The sequence below is a fragment of the Leptonychotes weddellii genome, chromosome 6 (genome assembly GCF_054177405.1).
Source record: "Leptonychotes weddellii isolate Sample4059 chromosome 6, ASM5417740v2, whole genome shotgun sequence".
Taxonomy (NCBI): Eukaryota; Metazoa; Chordata; class Mammalia; order Carnivora; family Phocidae; genus Leptonychotes; species Leptonychotes weddellii.
In genome coordinates this window covers 12,332,221-12,354,147 of record NC_138374.1, presented here as the reverse complement: position 1 = coordinate 12,354,147, position 21,927 = coordinate 12,332,221, and the positions used below count along the sequence as shown (strand labels likewise).

The window sequence follows — 21,927 nt, the reverse complement described above, 5'->3', positions numbered from 1 at the left end:
AATCTTAAGCAGACCCCACACCCAGCATGCAGTCTGATGTGGGGCTTGATCTCACAACCCTGAGATCATGACCTGAGCCAAAACCAAGAGTTGGACACTTAACTGACTGAGCCACCCAGATACCCCTGGTCATGATACCTTTACTAAAAAAGAGAAAGTGGGGGATGAAAGTGAAGGCAAAATGTCTGTGTAACAAATACAGGTATACATTAAGGTGGAAGGCCTGGGGTCAATTTCAATAATCATCATGTAATAACTTTTCCTTTCTTATAAGAAGCCAACTGGATATTTTTAAGTTCAACCAAACTGGGTGATCCCCTACTGCAAAAGATAAGCTACAATTAAGGAAAAGTTAACCTCTATAAAATTTTTCCATCAAAATCTCTGTAGATATGCAAGTTTGCTTTCTATGTTTCTTCAAGGTAAACCTTCTTGTCCCAAGTGTAGATCAAAATAGTAAATAATAAATGGGGAGGTAATAAATGGGGTCACAAAACCTTTTCCCTTTGGAGCAGTCATCTGGTTAACTTCATGGAATTTGTCTGGAAGTCTTAAGCCAAGTCCTCCAAATCCAAATCTGTGGTGATGTAAACTGTAAAAACTCCATGATCCTGAGACTGTTCAGACCACAAGGATCCTACCTTCATCAGAGGATTGGAGGATTGGAAGCATCGTGGTCAATATTTAAATGTTTGTTAGCATTGTTCTAGAGATTAATATGGGATTTAGATTAATATCTAAATGATATTCCAAGAGCAAAGCACAATGGGCCACAAGACATGTATGGATATGGTGTTATGGGAATTCAGGGGGAAGTGAAGACTGCCTCTGGATGACGGGTCTGGGGCAGGCTTCATATAAAGAAATGGCATTTAGGTTCTATCTTAAAGCATGAGAACAATTTGACTAGTGTAGGGAGTTGGGGGCAGGGGGAGTGGGAAGTGGTAGGAGAGGCTGTCATTCTAGGTCACAGTAACATTGTTAGAGCAAAGAGATGGAGACAAGAGTTCAGAGCACATCAGAAAATTAAAATCATCATGATGGTATTAGCTGAGATTTAATGGGAGAGAAAATTCTTACCCTGATTATAACAACACATTTTACTAGGAAAAAGCAGCAGCACTTCATAGAACATATCACAGAATCCTATGTATTCTGATATCTAATAGAGAAAAAATCCTACAATATATCATTTTGCAATAAATGTATATAGTTTGCAAACCTCTATTAATATCTATTTGTTATAAATATGTTCCTTAAACCTGTATTTTGTGGCATGGCTGATATAAGAGAAAGAAGAAATTAGTAGGTTAGTACATATTAAACACTTACTATGTGCTTAGTAAAACAGACACTAATGTTTGTCATGTTCTCCCCTGCTCTGGGTCTATCTCTGCAACTCTCTAATTCCCAGTATGGTTAAGGTGGGAACAGCCAGACTTATATAACATGGTTCCACTGCTCTGCCTCCTTACATGGTCCAGACCATGACCCAAACTGGACCAATCAGAGTTCTCTTCTGGATGGTGGGAATTCATCAGATTCAGAGATTCCTTGAATCCCCTTGAATGGGATAAACATAAGTCTAGCTGTAGGCATCTGTGTATCTTCTTATGAACTGGGAAACAAAACCAGTCCGCAGAGTGAAGATTAAGGCATATAAATAGCCAGGAGCAGAGAGGAAAGGGAGGCCTGACAGTAGTTTAGTTTCTGGTTCCAGTTTGTTTCTAAGGCCCAGCCACACTCCTGCTAAAAGCTAAGCAGAGTCTAACCCACAGAACGATGAACAGTGGCCCTCGCATCGGCCTGTGGCATCCGTGCAACACCAAAAAAGTACCTCTTTCTTGCTTTAGCTAGTTTGGGTACAAATCTGTTTCAAATAAGCTCTAAATTAACAGGTACTGTGTTAGAGACAGTCAGAGACAATATCTCATTAAACTCAAAGTGTTATATTTATTCAACTGGAAAGCTACAAATACATCATAAAAGTTGGATGTGGTGTTTTCTGTGTGGCTTAGCCTGTGTCAACTGGCCTGAATTTTGTTAAAACCAAAAAGTAGATTTTAATGGAGTAGAAATATTATTTCTAGTATTTTCTGAATTACATACAAAAAAAAGTTTATCAATTGCCAAGAACTGCTGACACATACTAACTAAAACAGCAATTACATGCGCTGAATCACAAGTCAATACATACAAGATTGCAGACAGCCTGCATTTAACTTTGCCAATAATGTCAGACAGGTTAAAAAATTCTAGCTGTATGTGCATCTATCTTGGGGAGAGCAATTTAGTAAAAACACCGAGATAGCCTTTAAGAGCTCTCATACTCTGACATCCTTTTAGCCTTTCTTGGACCCAGCTGGGATGCTGTATTTTCACATTGGGGGAAAACAACATATTGATTTTTTAATCCCTTCCTAACACGCACATAATTCTATACAATGGATAAGAAAAGGATATATTTTAATAACACATCAATATAGCTCTTTTACAAACTGTTCTCTCCTATACAAGCTTTTAACATTGAGAAAAAAAAAAAAAAAACCCAGACGTGCAAGAAAAAGGATCACTAAGTGAAAGACCCTAAATTACTATGACCAGGTATACTTTTGAGTATTTTTTCATCAAATACGTTTCTGAAAAAGACATCCTGAGAACTATTTCCCAGCTTTTTTAGAAGAGTAGCGGGGCAGGGATGGGAGAAATGGCACAACAATCTGTATATATATGTACACAACGCCAGTATATAATGGAACTTTTATCAGCAGGCTTTTAAGTGCAAATAACCATTCCCAGTCTTCCTGGTCCATGATGTAAACCAATACCTTTTCTACCAGAATTCTCATTATATTACAATTTAAAAACATGCTCATGATCTTCAGACACATCGGTGTATTCTCTAACTCCTCTTCTCAAAATGAAGTGGTGTAACACTTTCAGAAAAATCAATGTTGATCTAAGAAACACATATTTAACAAAACCTACAGCAAAGCTACCAAGGAAGAAAGGTAATGGGAAGAAATGCACCAACTGACTCACTCACTCATTCAAATGCTTAGGCACTGGGCCTTGAGGTTTAGCTGTGAACAATACAGATGGGCTTCCCTGCCCTCATGGAAGCAGACAGAATAGGTAGGTAGAACAAATAATTACAATACTACATATGCCATTTAATAGGAGTCACCTAATTAACTAGAAAGCAAGGAAGGCATTCCTAAAAAAGCAAATTTAATTTGACACTTGACAGATTAGTAGTTTATCAGGCCAGGTCAGGAGTGCAGGCAATGTGTCTAACAATGAGAGCAGTAAATCTGAAGGGAGGAGATGACAGCTAGGCATATTTGAAAAAATGAAGGAAGTTTAGTATTACAGCTCTTTGACAAGCTCTGTCTACATGAAGAGGGAGGGAATCTTGGTTCATTCAACCAAAAGACCTTTCCAAAGTAAGAAGAAGAGTATCAATTCCACCACCAATTTTATGCCCAAGATACTCAAAGTAACTATGGTATAAGAAGCATTTTGATGTGCTAATTAATACTATAATGTGACTGCAAACTTGAATGTGAATAATATTTAATCCACACTGGTCCATTCAAGCCCCTTTAAAAAAATGCCCAATTTCACAAATACTAGCACAAAAAGGGGAAGGGTTTTTTTTCCCTTAAAGAAAAAAAAAAGAAATCTAAAAAGTCAAATGTTTCAAAAAGATACATATGTTTGTAAACCATTAAGTACTTCTCCTTTTATACGTCACTGATGTAGATTATCCAAATTTCCGAAGTTCAAGTACTCTAAACCTAAAAGCCAAGGCCATAAAACACAAACCGAAGGAGTTTGGAAACAGAATTCTCCCATGGATGCATTTTATTTACTTAACCAAAATGTGAATGCTGAGAAAGAGGCACTTCATAAATTGCTAAATGAAGACTGAGGCTCTAAAAATAAAATCATATGGTGGTTGTTTTCTCAGGGCAATCTGCCGTTGAGATGAGCAACTTGTGACTTAGAGTGATTGCTCTGACAGACTCCCTAGTGGGTAGTTACAAAGGAAAATGCCTACATGTAATGGACAAAATGGTGAGAAGCACAGAAACAGGTCTGACTTGGGCAACACAAGTGTTAGTTCAAAGTTTCCGGGCAAGCTCAGCCTAGCGGTGTTGCTTGCCTGGCTGCAGGGGCCAGGATCCAAGGGGAAAGGTCTGCGGACTACTTCTTTCCCACCTACCTGGGCAGATTGAAACTTAATTCCCCTTTCTCCCTTCCTTCCCTTTCCTATGCAGGGGGTAAGGGCCCTGAGCCAGCCACCAAAGACCCAGGACAACAAGATTAAACAAGGAAGACAAACTACACTTAATTTGGCTCTTTCCAGATGGGCAGAGAGTGGATTACATCAGGGCAGTGATGGTCTGGAACAATGGAAGGGCTTCCTATAGGAGCTTTCTTTTTTGAGAAGTGTGTTGACAGGAGACAGCTAAGTGGCAGAATCTAGCTTTACAAGAGGTGGCCTTTGAAGAAGGAGCCATCTACATAGTTCTGTTCCCATCATTAAACATTTTTTAGAAGGGCATTCCCTACTCACTGCAGTATTCAACTATTACTGTGTTGATCTGCAGTGGTTTTGTTGCCTACATTTTTTAAAAACTGAAAGCATACACTCTTTCAACTATCTGATGAGTTTCTGCAGACTGGCTAAGAGCCTGGATAGCAACTGATGTGGGATGTCTCTGTCAATGCCTCTAACCTCTCGTCCTCCTCCAGGACTCTTCTCTACCGTGTGAGGTCTCTAGCTTCACCTACTTCCTCACACATGACAGAGATTTGACCTGCTTTGCCCTCCTTTAAAAATCTGCCACCACCTAGGGTTAGGCCTGGCTTCCTAATTCCTATTCTTCTTGAAGGGCCCTCTGGTTGGGTACACATCCTAAGCAGGGATAGAATTAGAATAACAAGTACAGAGATTCTAAAAACAATTAGCTTATAAATTGAAGTTTTTGAAGATACATGCCTCAAAGTAGAACTATTTGTTTATGCCAACTAAATACCCTGGATCTTCTGGGATTGTGCAAATTTTAAAAGTTGTCTTCAGAAACTATTCTAGTAATGCAGCAATTTTTTCTGTCAGAAAGCCACCTGAGTTTACAAAATTTGGACACTGTGTTCATGAGAATATAATACAGATCCTTTGGTCAAAGTAGCTCAAACTCTAATTTCAGAAGGTGACTAAGAATCCCTATTTCTGATGGGCCATTGTAGAGATTACCTTTACTTGGCTTGCTTTGGGGCTTGGAAATTGAATTCTGAATATCAGGGATCTAGGCAATTATGATTACATTACTGAAGATTTATCCCTGAACTCTGAATTTCAATTGAGAGTTCAGGATTTCTAAAACTAGAACTTTTATATTAAGTTACTGAGCTGTATGCCAGGGAAACAACATACTCAGCACAAAATGTGGCAGAGGTGTAACATTCTGGTCATTTCCTTGAATACCAGATGTCAGACCAATTTGCTTATGGTTACAGAGCACAAATTACTGCCAGGCTAGGAACCAACAGCTTACCGTCCATCTCAATTAGAAGCAGCAACAACCTGCTATTGAAGATCTTGGGCCAGATTTCATATTTTACCACCCATCACTTTTAAAAATTATAACCATAAGTGACAATCCCACCACAAGGAAAAGCATATGCTCATGTTCACAGCCATTCTCTCTCCTTCTCCCCCACTCTTCCTTCTCCCTTTCTCTCCCCTCAACACACAAACACACTTGAGTGTAAAGTAACACAAGTAACATTTGGCTCAAGTCTGAAGCGACAGAGCTAGAACTAGAGTACTATTACTAAACAGCTGCTCATAAAGCACATTTCAATAAATTATAATTCTGAGAAATTAATAAAACAATTTCTAGGTTCTAGAATGAAAATGGGCACATGTGAAAAGAAAGAAAATATTAAGTCTCTGAAAGGTCATTCTGTATCAGTCCAACCCCCTTTTAAGCACAGGCAGGTTTGACAACACAGAAGATGCAAACTGAAATACTCCATGGGACCCTCAACTACTGGGTAACTCTGTGTGCGCTTCCAAGGACCCAAGTACATTCTCAGCCACCTTCTATTCAGGTCCACCACCATCTAACAGGAAAGAGGAAGTACTGTATTCGTTAGCAGTCTTTTCTGAAACTGTCTTGTATGAGCAAAGAGGATTCACAATTTAACGACTGAGCCACCCAGGTGCCCCAAGGATTCACAATTTATACCTAATCGTACTGTCTTTTTCATAGAAGGTATAATTCTGGAAACAAATATGGCATATATCTTGGCATAAAAATTACTATCAACTCCCACAGAACTTTCCAAAGACAGGTCGTTAAAGTTTACTTCATAAAGGTTTAAATTAGAACAGTTTTTAAACTCATAAGCCAGATAAATGAAAAAGAACCTGTTAGGTAAAGAAGCGCTACTGCAGAAGTTTTCATACCCCCTGTCCCAAATGATGACAAAAATTATTATTATTATTTTTTTTAAAGATTTTATTTATTCATTTGAGAAAGAGAGAATGAGAGACAGAGAGCATGAGAGGGAGGAGGTCAGAGGGAGAAGCAGACTCCCTGCCGAGCAGGGAGCCCGATGCGGGACTCGATCCTGGGACTCCAGGATCATGACCTGAGCCGAAGGCAGTCGCTTAACCAACTGAGCCACCCAGGCGCCCGACAAAAATTATTTTTTAAAGACATTTTTAAATGGGCATATTTGAATAGTACAGTGAACAAAACCTAAATGTTCTCACTTGGAGTTTTACATGTAAATAGTTTTTCAGTAGAATGCCTCAATTTTCAGTGATCAGCTTTTAATGGATAGTTAACAAAACAAAACAAACCAACACTGGAATCAGCCCCTCCTCAGCACTAGGGCAGATTCAAAATTCCTTTTTGAAGAAAAACTGAAATGTCTGGGATGGCTTGTATTCAGCACTGGGTTTGAATCTGGGCTCTAATGTTTACTAGTTCTGTGATCTCAGACAAGTGATTTAGCCACCGTGGGTCTTATGTGTATAAAGGGGATACTAATGTCTACCACACTGGTTGTCAAAATTAAAGAAACTACAGGAATAAATGATTGGCACAATCCAGGCACTTCCATTGCCTCTCAGGCGGAACAGGAAGACTCCTTTCGGGAGTGAAAATACAGTGAGGCCCCTCAATCTTCAAAACAGAACACCAGCTTGGACACTTCTCTGATAACCTGGTCTCTAAAGCAATTAGATGGTAAATTAGAACCGCATCCTTTGGTGGCCTCATCTAAGAGACAACAAAGATATAGAAATATGCTGAAAAAGTGAAGTCCATTATACAAAACTGACCTAAGAGATCTAAAGAATAAAAATTAAAAATGATCAAAGTAATCATATCAAAATAACTACCTTGCAATCCACTTAAGTTTCTTCTCTCTCTTTTTAAATCTGATTGAAGTCTCCATTAATGCTCTGATTTGAAACTAATTTAAATTTTATACAACCACTCCAGTGAAATAAAAAGCTCTGAAAAGTATGCAAAGTCTGAGGTTATTATGGAAACAACAGAATGGAACATTGTTGCCCTTTTAAATTTCTTTGTCAAATAGCTCTGATTCTGAATCACCAAGTCTACCCCTGGCTTCATATACTATCACTGTACTTCGGTAGGGGATTTATATCTTACTAAGGAAGTATGAAAGAGTTTTAGAGACAGATTATTTTTTTATCTTGAAATAATTTCAAACTTATGGAAAAGATGCAAAGATAGTACAAAGGATTTCCATTTTATCCTGAATTCAGACTTCCCAGTTGTTAACATTTTGCCACATTTGGGTCTCTCTCTGCATATTTTTTCTGAACCATCTGAAAATAAGTTGCAGACATAATGCCTCCTTTACCCCTAAATATTTGAGTGTGTTTAACAAGGACATTTTCTTATAACCACAGTACAATTATCAAAGTCAGAAAATTAACACTGATACAATCTAAAGACCTTATTCTAGCTGGAATGCAACTGTGAAATATGTACAAAGAGCCTCTTACTTCTGCACAGTCTCTGACCAAAGAATCATTTGGATCAAGGGTCAACAAACTGTAACCTGTGGACTATTTTTTAAATAAGTTTTACTGGAAAAGAGCCACACTCATTTATGTATTGTCTCTAGCTGCTTTAGAGTTAGAATAGCAGAGTTGAGTAGTTGTGACTATGACTATCTGCCTTGCAAAAACCTAAAATATTTACTGTCTGGCTTTTTATAGAAAAAGTATGCCAAACCATGACTTAAACAATGGATGTGCATGAATATATTCACACTGACATTACAGATTTCTTTACAACATCAAAAAATGGGAAAGTCTACATGTTCATTAATAAGTGATTGGTTAAATAAAATATGTCACACAGTGGAGTATCAGGCAGAAATAAAAACAATAACACATGTATATGGAAATAAAAATAGGCCCTCGGTATATTGTTAAGTAGGAAAAAAGACAGGTTATAAAAGACATGATCTCATTTTTAAGGAACCATGAACATAACCTGTGAATAGTATGTATATGCTTGTGTTTATAAAGTTCTTCTAAAAAATTAACAGTGGTCTCCCTGGGTAGTGGGATTATGGTTGGCTTTCCACAGTTTTCTTTATAGTTTTCTGAATTTTTTTTATATGGGAAAAAAATATAGCTCATACCAATTTCCAAACATCATTTTTACCTTACAGAAACTGATTTAATTGTTAAATATGCATTTGCTCAAATTTCACACGAGTATATCACACAGAAATTAAAATTCTGCTTCATGATACCTATGCTTCCTTATGCTCAATGGCTTCCCACTTAAACTTCTAATAACATTCAGCGTTGATCGATTTATGAAAGATAATTCACACATCATTCATTTAGAAAGTGAGCCATCTGTCCATACTCTACGAGTCACTTGATAACCTTTAAAGAAATATAATGAGTTACCCAGAAGTAGTCTTATTTACAATGATTAATAAAACATTCTTATCTTTTCCAGTATAGAGCATACTGTTTATATATAAGCAGCTTTCAATATAACCACTTATTTGTCTAGTCCGATTCAGTATCAATGTAAATTAACATGCTTACAAATGAGAAACACAGCTGTCCTAAACCCACTTTGATCAGGTCATGTTCAATATTTATGTGGAGAAATACACAGCACCTTATGGAAATACTAAAAATGACTGTTAACAGGACATAGGAGTGAAGTGTGGTTGTTGCTGCCCTTTGCCTTTGCCCGTTTGAAGATACGAACAAAACCTTCAGCCTAGTTTTACTTTTAGTCTATTCATCTGAAAGTAACTTCAATTAGTAAATGACAGAACTTCACATTTACAGTAAAATGAAAAAGTCAGTGCTAGAGATCTCAGGTTAGTCCCATATACTACTACTTTCTAAATGTTCTAAAACTATGCTATTAATGACAGATATCTAGGCTTTTTTTCTATGCTATGACACTAACACTGTTTATTCCTATGAAGTTCTTAATTTATCTTAAACCTTCCTGAAATTTAAATGCTTGTCCATGTTTTAATCCTCATGTGAGATGGGCAGCAGCTGGCTGATCTCCATTCTTCTTATAAGAGCCCTTATTAAACTTGATTTTTTTTTTAATTGCTGATGTTCTTAAAAGTCACTATTTGGCCCGTTAAGTCTTAAAAAACAAACAAAAAACACTATCACATGACTGAAGAAGCTATTTCCCTGTCCTCCTCACCGTGTTATAGGAAGGATTTAAAAGGATATATAAAATGTCAGCACTAAAAACACAGGAGCAAAGGAGGTGGCATTTAGGTCAAGTTTGATGATAATAGTTACTATTATAGTTATTATAGGCCAGATACTGTGCCAAGTGTTTCACTGATATTTAACCCTTGTACTGTTACTATTATCTCTATTTTAGAGACTAGGAAATAACTTGTCCTACAGGCACAGAACTAGAATCAAAGAGCCCAGATCTGAACCCACCACTGGTGGGATGGTACAGTAATTAAGAACGCCAGCTCTGGAGTCACACTACCTGGGTGTGCAGACCGTCTTCACCACTTGCTAGGCTGGGGGATCTGGGTAAGTTACTTTCTCTCTGCGTGTCTCAGTTTCCTCCCATATAAAATGGAGATGACAAGCATGCCTATTCTCATGAGGCTGCTAAGAGAATTACACGGTTTTTGGATGCAGTCTTACCATCATGACTGGCACAAGAAAGTGCTCAGATCTTGTTACTGCTCCTAACGACTATGAGACTGAACACATGTGGACAGGGAGGTGTACGCTACTGCAGGATCTCTGGTAACACTCAACACTTTTCTCATTGTTTATTTCCTCGTTCTGCAACCTGCATCCGAGGGTATGACTTGGGAAATGAGCTATTTGGCTAAGTGGCTTTCTGTGGGGAGCTGCTACTGTGCCTCAGTAGGATGCTTTAGTTCATGACAAAGTATGGACTGAGTGGATGAGTATTACTCAGACCATAGCAGACAGGAGGGTCCTGAGGAACAGAATTCAAAAACAGTGTTTAAGTTTTATTAATATTATTTTCTTAACTTGTTTTCAAAAGCTCTTTTAAAAAATATTTAGATTCTTACTACTTTCTTGTGAAACCATTCTGCTTCTCTTTATCCTATTTGAAAAAGAGACCTAAAAACAGAGCATATAACCCCAACCAAAGTGTTCAACTTACTAGATGTCAAGACCTTAAATGACAGCATCAGATGTATAAAAACAAAAAACAGTAGATCAAAGAGGCACATGAACAAAATCCCATCTCTAGATCGACCTTTGATAACCACTGTACCTCAAACCCAACATGTCCGGAATGAGATCTTCTTTTTCTTCTTCCTGCCGCCTCAGGCTCCAGTCCTTCTGGCTTCCTCTTTCACTCTCCCCAAACCCCACATTTCCAGTGGTATCCAAGCCACATCGATTCTGTTCTCCACTTTCATTGCCCACATTCTGGTTCAGACTTTCCTTGTCCCTGACCCCTACTATTTCACATCCTTCCCTTGTCAAATCATCCTTGACTTTATCCATTTGCTGCCAGATATAGTAAAGTTATTAATTACTACATACTGTATGCCAGATACTGAACTAGATATTTTAAGATAGAGATTTCATTTATCCCTCCTACATCCATGTGAAGCACTATCAGTCCCATTTTATAGGGGAATAAAGTGCTTGTGGAGATGGGTTTGAAGACATTGACTAAGATCATGCTATCAATAAGTGACCTAGCTAAGACTCGAATTCAGAGCCAAGTATGCCTTTAACCAAGATTCTGATGAGATCACTTTCATTCTAAAAGCTTCCATAACTCCTACTGTCTTGGAGAGTAACAGCCAAACTTCTTAATCTGGTATTTAAAGCACTTCTGTAATACGGTCCAACCTTTTTCTTGTTGTTTTGTATAATCTTCCTACCCTACCATATTCTTTATCAACCTGGACAACACATATCCGAAACATACTCAAACATTCTCATTCTTTATTTGGTTTTTAACTCATGTCCTCCACCTTGAAATGCCCTCCCTACCATCTCAAAATACTACATATACCCGGGAAGCTTGGCTCAAAAGTCACCTCCTATTCTTTCTTGGTTTTCCTAGAAGAATGCTATCTCCCCTCCATAGTATTTGGTTCTGAAACTCTCTCAGAGCATTTAAATGCTAACTATAATACTGATGCTCACCATACTGCTGATCTTACTTCCTCACTGCTTATCTTCCTTGAAAGAAAGATCATACTCTCGTTGCTTATACCTCATATTAGGTTTCTTCTTTTTTTTGTTTTTAAAGATTTTATTTATTTATTTGACAGGGAGAGAAAGAGAGAGGACAAGCAAGGGGAGTAGCAGAAGGAGAGGGAGAAGCAGGCTCCCCACTGAGCAGGGAGCCCAAAGCTGGGCTTCACACGGGGCTTGATCTCAGGAACTGAGCTGAAGGCAGACGCTTTACCGATTGAGCCACCCAGGCGCCCCTCAGCTTCTTTTTCATATTCAGACAGCGCCTTACACGGATTGGAGAGTTGATGTTTCTATATTTTAACCTAAGTTCCTACTCTTTTCACAGTATTTCACAATCATATTAAACACACTAAGAAACTATGAAACAGAGAACTGCATCCCTCATTTTTAACCAAGATGAACTTTAAGAGTGGAAATGCTGCATAGGATTTACTACTAAAGCTTAAAAGGCATTTAGCTTATTTAAGAAGCCAAATTATAGAACATTACATATGGTTAAAATTCCACTGAGTCCCTACTGTATTCACAAATATTATCAAATTGAATTAAACCAGAGTTTTCATAAAAACTGGCATTTTCAAAAAAGCTTTATTTGCTCTAATCTTTTTCTTCCTTTTGATAAGATTAAGACTGTAAATGGCAAATGGTTAAATAGGAACACCAAAATGCTATCTGCAAGGCATCTGGCCTTAAGCAAACACACCAAAATGCCAGCTCTGAAGCATCTAGCCTAATGTATTTATAATTTGTCTGTCTCAGATGTTCTTTAGGAACTCTTTTTGACTCTTTGTATGTATATTCAATAAACTGTAGACAGATCTGGATAGCTATCATTCAGCAAGACTTCTAAAACTCTCCAAAACCAAAAGGGAAATAAGACAAGTAAAATTTTGGATCACAGTCATTTTATTTAGGTTACTGACTATACACATAGAGTAAGAAGTTCTTCTAATGTTTTTAATAATGCCATTATTCCATTATGTACCATATTTGTAAACTAAAACCCTTACTGTAAAAACCAGGCTTTTGGGACGGTTGGGTGGTTCAGTCAGTTAAGCATCTGCCTTCGGCTCGGGTCATGATAGTGGGATCCTAGGATTGAGTCCCACATCAGGCTCCTTGCTCAGTGGGGAGCCTGCTTCTCCCTCTGCCTTCCGCTTCCCCTGCTTGTGCTCTCTCTGACAAATAAATAAAATCTTTAAAAAATATATTAAAACCAGGCTTTTATCAGTAAATCTCATTTTGTGACTAAGTCTTGCTGAAACCTAGAAGTCTAAAAGAAAAAAGGCTGAGGGTAAATGGAGGCTCAAGGCTAGTCAGTCATCTTCAATATTCCCAGAAACATTTACTGAATACCCATTAAATGCCAAGTGCTATCAGCAAAAACAATCACAGTGTCTGCGGTAAAGAAACACACTGGTGAAGATTACACCTATCAAATTATCATAGAAATATAAGTATGAATTCCCAACTATGAGAAATATTCCCAGGACGCCTGGGTGGCTCAGTTGGTTAAGCATCTGCCTCTGGCTCAGGTCATGATCCCAGAGTCCTGGGATTGAGTCCCGCATCAGGCTCCCTGCTTGGGGGGAGTCTGCTTCTCCCTTTCCCTCTGCCCCTCCCTCTGCTCGTGCACACACTCTCTCGCTCTAATAAATAAATAAATTAATTATTAATAAATATCTTAAAAAATATATTCCCAAGGTGTCTTATGCTCACTAGGCAAAGTTAAATAAATAAATAAATATCTTAAAAAAAATATTCCCAAGGTGTCTTATGCTCAGTAGGCAAAGTTTTCTAGAGGAATGATGATTGGTTGATGTATCAGCCAGGGTCTGATAAGGAAAGAGAAAACACCTTAGTATTTGAAACAGAGGTCCTTCAAAACAGGGGAATGGCTACCCAGTGACAGAACTGAAAACCAAACAGGAGAGAGTGGAGCGACTCAGATACTAGCAAAAGTCACAGGTCACTACCAACGTTAGGCTGGAAAAACAGAGGGGAGGAATTGGTATTAGTACAGGCCAGGGGCTAGAGCACCCAGCATAAGCAGGAAACATAGTGGGCCTGTCCTAGCAGAAGCATGGAGCCCTGGAGGAGAGATAGCAGCTGCCAAAAATATTTGTTCCCAAGGCAGAGGGGAACAGGAAAAATACCCCGGCTTCCCCAGTCCACTTCTATTTCCCATCAGAACTTCACATTGGTCAAACCCAGCTGAGAGTCAACTGATATTAAAGCCCTGGGAAAACTGCCAGCAGAGGTCAACCCTGTCATGACATGGTGCAGGGGTCAGGCCCAATAATGTATCTAAGGGTGATCAAGCTAAGGGTTGCCACAGAGACCTGAAGAATGGGATAGGTACAGGTATACATGTGGTAAAGGGAGTTGGGGGAAGGGTGCACATGTTCAAAAGCTGTGTAGTAGACAGACTATGGTAAGTGTGAAGGAGTGAAAGATAGCACAGCTAAAGCCAAACAGGAGCATAGAAGAGAAGACTGGAGAAATAGAGGCCAGGCCAGGGAGTGCTTTGTGGGGCACATCAAAGAATTTGTCCTCGTTCTAGGAGCGACACGAAACCACTGAGAAATTTAAGGAGGCAACTGAAGGATCATATTTGCATCTCAAAATGATCACTTATCCTCCTCTCACCCTCCTAGGAGATCAACTGAACAAATGGAACATACCAGGGTGTCTTCTAGGTGCAGTACACATAGCATATTTGTCTCCCCATGAAGTCTACCAGCAAGTATGTAGTGTGCAGAATTGTCGAAGACCTTTTAAGTATCTTTCTTTTAGCATTTATATCATCTGATCATCAACCATCAGGGACATAAGATTTATCTTCATTGCCCTACAGATCCAGTTCCTTGCTCAGTATATTTGTTGATCATCCTACTGTTCACTTTTTGTGTTTATATGCTTCCATTAATCATTCACCCACCTTTGTATTTTCAGCTGAAGATCACTAACTTTTCCCCATTCATTTATCTATATATGGCTATCTCACTGCCATATTAATTTTACTTCTCTCTCCCCACATTATCAAGCTCTCATAAATTTCTTGTATTATAGAAACCAGAAATGCACAAATAATTAGTTGTGTGAGAATTTTATGGTTTTTAAGTAAGTGTATTCATTTTGTGACACTATCATGAAAAGCTGAAATTTCTTGTTTGGAGGCACAAAGACATATTTATTTCTTTAAGGATACTAGATCTCATATATTTTAAGCATAGATTCGAATTCTTATGTAATTGTCCTACGAGCTTTTTCTTCATTTTGTTCCTCTTAACTTAGAGCATCTTAGAAAAGTTTCGTGCCACGTGCAAATCTGAATATTATATTGTACATCCTTCTTTTTGGTCTGTGCTGCCCAGTATAGGAGCTACTAGCCACATGTGGCTACTGAGCACTTGAAATGTGGTTAGGATGAACTGTGATGTGTTGTAATTGTAAAATATGCACCAGATTTCAAAGACTTTAAAAGGGGAAAAAAAAAAAACCTCCTCATTTTTTATGTTGATCACATGTTGAAATAATAATGTTTTGGGTATATTGGTCAAATAAAACATTACTAAAATTAAGTTTACTCATTTATTTTTGCTTTTTAAAATGTGGCTACAAGAAAATTTAAAATCACCTAAATGGTGTACATTTTATTTCTATTGGACAGTGCAGTTTCAGATCATTTGTGAAAACTGATCAAAGTCCTAGACTCAATCACTCAGGATATTATACCTGGTCATCTTTGTTCTTAAGGCAGCTCTATTTGTAACAAAACATTCTCCTGCTAAAGAAATGATTTAGGAAACTTTCGTATAGTTCTTCATCAAAAACTTTGTGAAAGTTGAAATGCATTTACTGTTTCCATTTCTTCTATATGCTTGTTTAGCACTGTAATATTAGATAGGGAATGCGTTTCCTATATATTGTACTTTGTTCCAACTGATTATGTGCCCTCTACCAAGTGTTTCCTGGATTCAGTTGCCCCAACCTTTACTCTGAAAGTATAGGGAGACTCACTGGGCTCTATAATAAGGCAAATTGCCTCTGAATCAGGCTCAATCTTAGGCAGTTGAGCATGGCTCATCTTATTATAAAGGTCGTCCTTCCATTCAGATCTCATCTCCCTACGGTTTCAGAGCTCTCCCTGCCTCTGATTCCACTACCACCACTCCCAAACTGTCTTCTAATTATTAGAATACCACTCAGTCCAGTCTTTGTAGGGTAGTGGGATTTAATAGAACAAGTATAGATCCTCTAGGCAAAAGGCTTTGGCTCTCTGTATATGAGCAAAGTATATAACTCATGTTATATATTTGGTTCCCATGCCTCTCTTCTTATACTTTAACTTATGCCTTTAACTGCAGTTCCCTTTGGAACCTGTATATTGGGCTCCAGAAGACATGAAGTGCTTCTATTTATACTGAACACACGACTATTCCAATATCTCCTTTCTGCCCATCTACTGTACATTCAGAGACCCAGAAGATTCCTTTCTATTTACTTGTCCATTTCAAAACAGGAAGAAATCCATATTCTTTTCCATTACTCGCTTATATCCCAATATAAGAAAAAGTCCCTTAAAAATAAGTCCTCAGACAGATTTGAATATTTTCTTATGGTAAGACTGTGGGTTGGGCACCTACAATGCATTCATAACCCTTTACTCGTGCCTTCTACTCTACAAAGGTTGGAAAACTAAAATGATTCTCCATAGTTCCCTGCTGTTGGGGACACTGAGTGACTCAGTTCTAGCCAATGAGATACAAGTGGAAATCCCTGGGAGGAGCTTCCAGGAAAGCATTTAAAAAGGACAAAACCTGGCTGACCTGTGCCTTTGGCATGCTTTAGACCTCACCACCACCCCCCTTTTTTTTAAAGATTTTATTTATTTATTTGAAAGAGCAGGAGCAGAGGGGAGGAGCAGAGGGAGACAGAGAAGCAGACTCCCCACTGAGCAGGGAGCCTGATGCAGGGCTGGATCCCAGGACCCTGAGATCATGACCTGAGCCAAAGGCAGATGCTTAACCGACAGAGCCACCCAGGCACCCCCTAAAGCTTTTCATCTATTGTTATTATTAGTGATCTTCCACTATCAGCAACATGATAACGTACATTATAATGCTTTAAAGACTCAAAGGCACATTTAAAATATGGAAAGAATTAAGTTTCTTTCATTCTACATATGCACTGAAACTAGTGGCTCTCTTCACTGAATAAATCTCAACACTTAAAAAACGAATTTAAGCCTGAAAACCGTATTTATATAAAGATAGCTTCTAAACTCATCAAATACCTTCTCATACTTATTTTTGTAATGATGTTTTTTTCTATCCCAATTTGCAATATATTGCAAATAATCAAATCCTAGCCTGCAATCTTTTATGTAGTCCTAAAGAACACAATGAATTTTTCTCCCTAGAGTTATTAAATTCAGACATATGTAATTTAATGCCTAGAGACACTTAACTGCTGCTGACATTTTTGACACCGTAATTAGTAACCTAGAATTCTTTCTCCAAAACTACTTATGACATATGTGAAGACCCAAAATCGTAACTCAAGATTAAAGTCTTACTAACCTTTTCTGCAAAATATTAAAGCTGTCTAATCTCATATTTTGCAAATATAATAAAGGAAAATGAAAATGCCATTAGCAATGGCAAGTTATGACCATTTCATACCTGGATAAAACAGTAATGCTTTTTCATGTATTCATGTAATTCCGAACTGGTTATTTTATTCCTCTGAGGAGTTGCTTCAAATTGTTTGAGACATAACTTAAAAGAAAGCTGAGGTACGAACAACCACCAAAGAAATGAGAGACTTTCCTAAAAACCACTATTTTGACCATGTCATTCCTGTGCTCAAAATCTTTAATAGCTCTCTACTACTTTCATAAATTCAAACTCTGTGGCCCATCCTCCCTTTCCAGCTTTACTCCTCCCTATTTTCCCACCCTGATCAAAATTACTCTATTTATTCCAAAAGAATTTCATACTACTCAATTTTTTGTAAGGATATTCACAACAGTTATTGTATAAAGAAATTATGAAATTTAGAAGCAATTTAAGGTCAAAGGAACATCCAAAGAATACCACATTATCATTAAAAAAGTAAAAAAAAACCTGATGAATCACAGATCTGTACCCCTGAAACAAATAATACATTATATGTTAATAATAAAAAATATATATATTAATTAAAAAATAAAGTAAGATTCTCAACCAGAATTATAGACAACCTCAGATATTTAGAATACAACTGAGTCTGACATATATACCTAAACCTAGATATTCCAGAAAGAGCTCAAGTACCTTCTCTAAAATATGGGGACTGAAGAAATCCCACATAAGTACACATCCTATTGTACATATGCTAGAAATGTGATTCTACCTTCGGATAATTTGGAGTTCAGAAAAATAAAACATATGTGGTCTGATTAAAAAAAAAAAAAAGTCATGTTCTCCAAGAGCATGGAGATATGCTTACAGACCTATTTTAAAAATTGAGAACCATGACTATTTTTTAAAATGTTACAAAGAATAACAGGTTATTCAAGAAACCAAAAGCACATCATTACTACTAAAAAACAGCTAGGTAGCATAGTTCAGAAATACCTATTCACCATAATGAAGACATAACAGAGAAATAGTTTTCCTAAATATCAGCTACAGATAATAATCACAGGACTGGCTATATTGCCACCAAGAGTTAAATGTAATAGAAACAACTAAATATCTAAGTTATTAAATACATCTTTAAAGAATACAACTATAGGGCGCCTGGGTGGCTCAGTTGGTTAAGCGACTGACTTTGGCTCAGGTCATGATCCCAGGGTCCTGGGATCGAGTCCCGCATCGGGCTCCCTGCTCTGCGGGGAGCCTGCTTCTCCCTCTCCCACTCCCCCTGCTTGTGTTCCCTCTCTCGCTGTGTCTCTCTCTGTCAAATAAATAAATAAAATCTTTAAAAAAAAAAGAATACAACTATAATTTATTCCTGCAAAAAAACTATTGATGTGCTAAATGGATCTTATCTTTCAAAAGACTAAAAAGTAACTCCAGCGAGGTTTGGGGGTTCCAAGAAGCACTCTTGGAATTTTATTACCACCAAACCTGTAATATTTCAGTATATACTTAATAAATGAAATAAATTATCTAAAAAAAGGGGGATATGGTTCCTTTAGGGCATAGACTGCCCCCCGCTCTCACCCCTACTTCAGCCATAAAATTTTAGAACTCTGGAAGTTTCCATTGTGAAACTTCATGGGCTTAATATAGAAATTCTGTAGACAATTTTGATAAATGCTCTAAATCTTCAATAGACTACTAGATTTATGCAAAACACAAGAAAGCACAGAATAATTGCTATTAAAACTGCTATTCAGAATATTCAGAAACTACCAACTCACTTTGGAAACAAATTAACCAATACCTAGTGACAATTTTTATTCATATAAGAACCCAAAGGATTCAACAAGTCCAATTAAACCATGTTGAGAGCAAAGGACTATTTCTGTTTAATTCTAGCATTTAGAATATTTTAAAAGCCTTTACAATTTTTTCAGTCTTGTAATAGTCCTTTAAAGAAAGAAAAGAAACCAGAACTCTAAGTCCTTCATACACCAAAAGTACAGCCCAAATCCATTCTCTTTTCTCTATTTTCTCAGCTACCACCTAGTTTTAGTAACCAACACTTCCCCTAAATGCCTCCTAACCGACCTCTCTCTAGCTTTACTCTTGTCCTCCTAGAATCCTGTCTACACAAGCAGAACATTTTGTGCAAAATGTACACAAGATCGTATCACTTGTCATCTTAAAAGTCTCCCACCACAAATAATGAAATTCAAACCCCTTACAAGATGAAACGTGACTCTCTAGCTCTCATACCATGCTCTAGCTATGTACTAGCTCTTTTTATCCTCAAACTCACGCGCCCTCACACACCTGTTGCTCCCTTTGCTAGAAATGCCTTCCACTCCCTCATTTCCCCAGACTCTCCATGTGGCTTGCTCCTCTTCAGGATTCAGGCCTCATCTCCAGTGTAAAGTCATCAGACTTAGCATATAAAATCTGGGTAAATACTTTTAAAAAAATTATTCACTGTTTATCTGAAATTCTAACTGGGGCAACCTGCTCCAGTGTCATCTCTTTAGAGGTTTTCCCTATTAATCAACAAATCTGAAGAATCTGCTCTATCATAATCCTATTTTCTTCATAGTATCTGTCAATCTCTGGAAATTACCTTGTTCACTTCTTTGGTTTACCCATTTATTGTCATTTTCTACCTCCATTCTATAACATATAGTTCACCTTGCTCCTCTAACCCTCATGCCAAACCTCTACCCCGTGCTAGCACCACAAAAACAGGGTCTTTTCTTGTTTTGAACTGTTTCCCAAATCTAACACAGCACCTAGTACAAAGTAAGCACTCATAAAACATCTACTGAATGAAAGAATGCTCTAAATTTACTTGCTTTCTAAGGTGTTTAGAATTACTTCCTTCTAATTCCATCCCTGTGAAATAATTTTAAAGTTCCAGAAGGAAAATCAGACAAGGTTTCTAATGCAAGCAAGTGATCTGAATATCACAGTTTTATGTGATTCATTTTATTACTATTGTACTGCAACAAGACAAATAAGAGCTGTTCAAAATTATTTGTACATGACCAGAAATAACTCTATAAATATAGAAACATTAAAGGTATGCTTATAGAAAACAAACTTTATAAGAATGTAAAACTATGCAAATCCACTGTACCGTCTTAATAGAACTCCTTTGTTTTTCTTCCCAAACACCACTGCTCAACTCGAGTGTACAATGAATATTTGCTTCTCTGTCATAGGATCCAAAAATAAGTAACCTGCAGTATAAAAATAAAACAAGGAGACTATTATAACAGTTATACACAATAAAATTTTTCTCTGATTATATCAAGAAATAATAAATTACTCCATTACTATTTATAATTTTGGTAACAGGAAAAAAAAAAAAATTAAGTCAAACACTTAGTACACCCTCTAGTGGAAAAGTGAAGTAAAGCTAAAATTAGGTGAAATTCCAGGACAAGCTGTTTCTTACAGCTAAGTCAAACAGAAAGTGGTATGTATTCATGAGGCAAACAAACTGACCAGACAGCAAAAGCTTCAGATCTTCAAATCAGACTGTTGAATTTAAAAAATAAGTTGCAGAGTGATATACATAGTATCATACCACCTCTGTAAAAATTAACACATTCATAAAATAGTACAATATAGTTGCTTATGAACACACCCACACACTTATCCATCTAACAGTGTGACTTCAGGCAAATTATTTAACTTCTCAAAAGCCATCTCTCTCTCTGAAAAATTCAGGGCAAAACATAGTAACACTTAGAGCTGTTGTGAGAACAAAAGAAGACAATGCATACAAGGCATTTAGTATAGCACCTAGTAAACACTAAGTGTTCCATAAGTGTTTGCTATTTCTATTATCTTGAAAACAATTGTCAAGGAATAACAGCATCACCTAATTTTACTGTTTAATATTCAGATCTAAAAAGGAGATCTCAGGCCCAATCTTGAGATGATATAAAGCGGTTTTATTATTGAAGGAAAAAAATATTACCCACATGTCTAGCTTCCATATTACCTGTCTTCTAAATCAGAACATAAGTCTACCAAAGTATTTCAAGAGTAAGCTTGAGAATAGCTTTAGCGTTAATCAACATTTTGACTGCTACTCTATTACTTTATGTCTACACAAAGATCATGGGGATAGAAGTGAGATTAAAAAAAAAAAAAGGTAGATAAAACTTATTAGAGTAATATGAGAAAACTGTGTCCTAAGGTTGGAGACCACTAGCAAATCATGTCCATACTTCACAAACTGGCTTCATAAACTAAAAACCTGAATAAACTCATGGCAAAACAAAAACAAAACCAACCCTAAATTTAAATAGTTTTTTTTTTTTTTTTTAAGATTTTATTTATTTGAGACAGAGAGAATGAGAGACAGAGAGCACGAGAGGGAGGAGGGTCAGAGGGAGAAGCAGACTTCCTGCCGAGCAGGGAGCCCGATGCGGGACTCGATCCCGGGACTCCAGGATCATGACCTGAGCCGAAGGCAGTCGCTTAACCAACTGAGCCACCCAGGCGCCCCAA

At 37.4% G+C, this 21,927-nt stretch overlaps 1 protein-coding gene across 1 annotated transcript in view; it reads right to left on the bottom strand.

Annotated features, from left to right (window-relative positions):
• Window positions 1-21,927, bottom strand: part of PDZD8 (PDZ domain containing 8) — a 78,502-nt gene that overhangs the window by 16,739 nt on the left and 39,836 nt on the right. Inside the window, exon 3 of the mRNA XM_081823429.1 lies at window positions 20,543-20,645. Within this exon, the coding sequence (XP_081679555.1) occupies window positions 20,543-20,645 (103 nt within the window). The remainder of the gene's footprint in view (window positions 1-20,542; window positions 20,646-21,927) is intronic.